The 4,715-nt window shown below is 38.7% G+C and overlaps 1 protein-coding gene across 1 annotated transcript; it reads right to left on the bottom strand.

Moving 5' to 3' along the window:
• Window positions 1-734: 734 nt before the first annotated feature.
• Window positions 735-3,675, bottom strand: LOC308461485 (olfactory receptor 2AP1-like). Its single transcript, XM_080978475.1, has 2 exons — window positions 3,285-3,675; window positions 735-2,022 (listed from the first exon to the last, which is right to left on the bottom strand). Exon 2 carries the CDS (start codon window positions 2,004-2,006, stop codon window positions 1,020-1,022), a length of 987 nt encoding a protein of 328 aa, XP_080834601.1. The 5' UTR covers window positions 2,007-2,022; window positions 3,285-3,675; the 3' UTR covers window positions 735-1,019.
• Between the last annotated feature and the right edge of the window lie 1,040 nt (window positions 3,676-4,715).

The raw sequence follows: 4,715 nt of genomic DNA, 5'->3' as shown, positions 1-4,715 counted from the left end.
GGTACTTGAGATTACAACAAGCCAATGCATGCAAGTGTTCTTCTTCACACTATGTCACTGATTGTGTCAGGTGTGTATGTCATGCATAATATAATCAAAGTATTAGAAGGCAGGGTCAAACACAAAAGGGAATAGCTACTTGTATGAAGGGGAAGACTGAACTTGCTCCTCATATACAAATTTAAATAGTTGCAGATACTCCAGTCTAACTGGAATGGAGGGAAAGATGATTGAGAGCTAAATGATTATTACATGTAAACAAGACATGATGCTCACATCAGAAGTAAAGGATTCTGGAAATAAATTTGCTTACACCTATGGAGGATAGCAAACAGAAGTGTCTCCTCCACAAGGGCAGAGCTGCAATGCTAGATTCCTGGCAGCTGCTTACTGGGAGGGGTAGAGATGAGGTTGGCAGAGGTTTATTCAGTGCAGGTGCATGGGCAGAACAAACTCTCCGCCACTTCACCACATCCTCCTGTCCTTCCTTGTAGGTAGCAGCAACACCATTTTCAGGAAGCTAGCATTGTGGCTCCACCAGGTGAATCACTTCTGATAGCAAAAAAATGTGTTGGAAAAGGAATGATACTGTTTGCCTCACCAGCATATTCCATCTCAGGTTTGCAAAAAATAAAAATAAAGACACACACACCTTTCTTTATATGTGACCGTGGCAGGCATGAATATACTAGCACTTTAATTTGTCTCATACCCACATATGCACAACCCTTCACACTTTGATTTTTATTTTTTTTTGGCATAATTTCTATACACTTTCCTATTTATAAAATAATGGTTGCAACAAAAAGATGGGACCAATAATCAGCTAAGAACTACTATATACAAGTTGTCTATAAAGCCAAACCTACAACACTGGAAAAGCTATCTGCCATTACCAAGGAGGCAATCCAATGTGAATGCCTTTTGGGCATTACAACAGTATTAAGTAGGGTAATGTGTGTGTGATTTTTTTCCCCAAGGAAAAAAATAACATCCTCAACGAGGAGCAAAATCAACTTCTAAATAAACAAGAATATTAAACGATGGCCCTGCATTCTTTCCCAAATGCAACATTTAGTAAATGTTTTTCTCAAGGCTTCCTTGACCTCTCTATTTCTCAGGCTGTATATCAGGGGATTGAAGAAAGGTGTCAGGACTGTATAGAAGAGAGAGAAGACTTTGTTGAGGTCTCGCAGGGCATCTGTTTTGGGCAACATGTAGACAATCATGATTGTGCCATAGAAAATGGACACCACAGTGAGGTGTGAGGAACAGGTCGAGAAGGCTTTCTGCCTCCCACTGGTGGAGGGGATTCTCACAATGGTAGATATGATATAAACATAAGATGTCAGGGTCAACAAGAAGGGAGGCAAGGAACATACCGCAGCTAGGAAGGTGGTTAAAAGTTCAATCACTTGTGTGTCGCTACACGAGAGCTTTAATATTGGATTGAAATCGCAAAAGAAGTGGCTGATTTCACTGCGGCCACAGAAGCTTAACTGGTGCATTAAATATATAGTCACGTTAATAGCCAATGAACCGCTGATCCAAGATGCAGCTATTAGCTGGAGACAAACTCTGCCATTCATCAGTATCGTATAGAGCAGTGGCTTACATATTGCCACATACCTATCGTAGGACATTGCTGCTAGGAGATAACATTCCGAGGCTGCCAAGAAGCCAAAGAAGTAATATTGGATCATGCATCCAGTTACAGAAATGGTTCTTGGACCTCTGTCAGAGAGATTGGCCAGCATCATGGGAAGGATGTTGGAGCTGTAGCAGGTCTCCAGGCAGGACAGGTTTCCCAGGAAGAAGTACATGGGGGTGTGAAGGTGGCGATCAGCCACAACAAGCACAACAATGAGAATATTCCCAAGCATGGTCACAATGTAGATCACTAAGAAGAGCAGGAAGAGAGGAAACCGAAGATCTCCTAGATCTCCAAATCCCAGCAGAAGGAATTCAGTGAGGACTGTTTGATTTCTCAGTTCTGCTTTTGCCATTGTATTAGCTTCACACCTGGAAAGATTAGATAAACTCTACTTCAGATGGGCGGAAAGGATTAATATACAATAGCTCTTTTCATTTGCACCCATAAGATTTAGATGTTGGCAGTTATACATCAGGTATTAAACTAGAGAGAAGAGGGTGGGAGGAGGCTTTCCAGGACAACTTTTCAAGTCGTAAGTGAACACAACTAGAGGGCTCAAACAAATATTTTCCCTCTCCATCACTAGGATTTTTTAACAGGACCTAGGTTGACCACGATGCACATTATCCTTAATAATATATTTGCTTTTTAATTCTTCATTAATAGTAGCAAATACTAGGGATGGACAAACCTCACAATTTCAGTTTCTCTTAGTTTTTCTTTTCTGTCTTATACTTGGTTCACATTTCCACACCATGAAAACATTCATACAATTTTATTTTGTGCACATTTCACCTAACATACACTTGCCTGCACACAAGACAACCAATCTAGAATGAGGCTGCCAGACTGATGACTGGGAGCGGCCACAGGGACCATATCACACCAGTCCTAAAGGATCTATATTATCTCCCATTACATTTCCGAGCACAATTCAAAGTGTTGGTGCTAACCTTTAAAGCCCTAAATGGCCCTTGGCCCTGTATACCTGAAAGAGCATCTCCACCCTCATCGTTCAACCCAGTCATTGAATTCCAGGTCTGAGCGTCTTCTGGTGGTTCTTTCACTGCAAGAAGTGAAGTTATAGGAAACCAGGCAGAAGGCCTTCTTGGTAGTTGCATCCACTCTGTGGAACACCCTCCCGTCAGATGTCAAAGAGATGGACATTTATCTGGCATCTGAAGGCAGCCTGTATAGGGAAGTTTTTTATGTTTGGTGTTTTAATTTGCTGGAAGCAACTCAGAGTGGCTGGGGCAACCCAGTCAAATGGGTGGCATATAAATTTTATTATTATTATTATTATTATTATTATTATTATTATTCTAAGGTCACAGGTTTAATCCCCATACACGACAACTGCTTATTCCTGCATTGCAGGAGGTTGGATTAGATTATCCTCAGGGTCCCTTCCAACTCTACAATTCTATTATTCTATTATTTTATTTATGACACCTACATTTGTACTAATGTACAAATGGCTTTTAATGCCCATTGTGCCTTTAGAGTTTCAATCAAAGCACATGGCAACCTCTTGCCAGCCATGTCCAGATGCTTCTGTTTCTTTCTTTTTTTTCCCCCTTCCTCCTATCTCATTCTTACACATCAATGGAAAAGCCAGTAGTTTGCTTACCTTATTCCTCGTTATCGCTGTTTTCATGTCTCAGTTGACTGTAGTATGTTTGCTTTGATTAATAACATTTTTAAAAATGTATAGATTAAAACATGCCCATAGTGCTGGAATTCAATTTACTTCTTCTGCTGTATCTCTGTTCTGAAAACAGCCTCTTCTCATTTTCCCCATCTTATTCCTGACCTCAGTTCATTCTTGAAATTAAAAAAAGGCATTTTTGTTTTCAGTGTTTTTTCTCTCCATATATATTCCATCAGAATGATTATCGCGTTGCATCTCTCTCTTCCCACAGGGAAATCACAGTCTCCTTTGACATCATTTTAATAATAGGTGTTTTAATGCTAGAAGCAGCAAACTACCGGTACTTATGTACTTAAGCATATTGCAATTAAACTACTGACTTCAAAGCTTGCTCTTTTTTAAAGAATATCATATAGGAACATAGAAAGCTGCCTCATATATATATATATATATATATATATATATATATATATATATATTTAAATAGTATTTATTAAGGTTTTAAGTTTACAAAAAGGCAAAAGGAAAAAACACCAAATTAAACAATAGCAAAACAACACATCACAATAAAAAAACAGAAAAATAGAAACAATTAAAAACAAACAAACAAAAAATCGAGCCTTCCCATAACTTATCTTTCATTTGCTTGTTTCCCTGACCTCCTCACACCTCCCTTTTTTGTATTCTAAGTCAATTATCCATTTCAGCAAATCCTTTCCCTCTCTTCAAAATTTTTATCCTGAAAATTTATCTTGATCTTAATATAAGTTTACTTTCCCTCTTTTCACCAATTAACAGTCTATTTTTCTTAAATCTTTGATACGTTTTTGCTAAAATCACATAGATTCATTCCAACATCATTCTAACATTCATTAATTTTACAATGTTTCTGTAAATAGTCTTTAAATTTCTTCCAATCTTCCTCCACCGACTCTTCTCCCTGGTCTCGGATTCTGCCAGTCATTTCCGCCAGTTCCATATAGTCCATCACCTTCATCTGCCATTCTTCCAGAGTGGGTAAATCTTGTGTCTTCCAATACTTTGCAATAAGTATTCTTGCTGCTGTTGTGGCATACATAAAGAAAGTTCTGTCCTTCTTTGGCACCAATTGGCCGACCATGCCCAGGAGAAAGGCCTCTGGTTTCTTCAAAAAGGTATATTTAAATACCTTTTTCATTTCGTTATAGATCATCTCCCAGAAAGCCTTAATCCTTGGGCACGTCCACCAAAGGTGAAAGAATGTACCTTCCGTTTCTTTACATTTCCAGCATTTATTATCGGGCAAGTGATAAATTTTCGCAAGCTTGACTGGTGTCATGTACCACCTGTATATCATTTTCATTATATTCTCTCTTAAGGCATTACATGCCGTGAACTTCATACCTGTGGTCCATAACTGTTCCCAGTCAG

The sequence above is a fragment of the Podarcis pityusensis genome (assembly GCF_964106645.2).
Source record: "Podarcis pityusensis genome assembly, chromosome: 13".
NCBI classification, from domain to species: Eukaryota; Metazoa; Chordata; class Lepidosauria; order Squamata; family Lacertidae; genus Podarcis; species Podarcis pityusensis.
The sequence above is the reverse complement of the archived record's forward strand: the minus strand, read 5'-3'. Positions and strand labels throughout refer to the sequence as shown.

What these genes read in the sequence shown, in the direction of transcription:
- LOC308461485 (XM_080978475.1), bottom strand. Translation starts at nt 2,006, where the DNA reads ATGGCAAAAGCAGAACTGAGAAATCAAACAGTCCTCACTGAATTCCTT.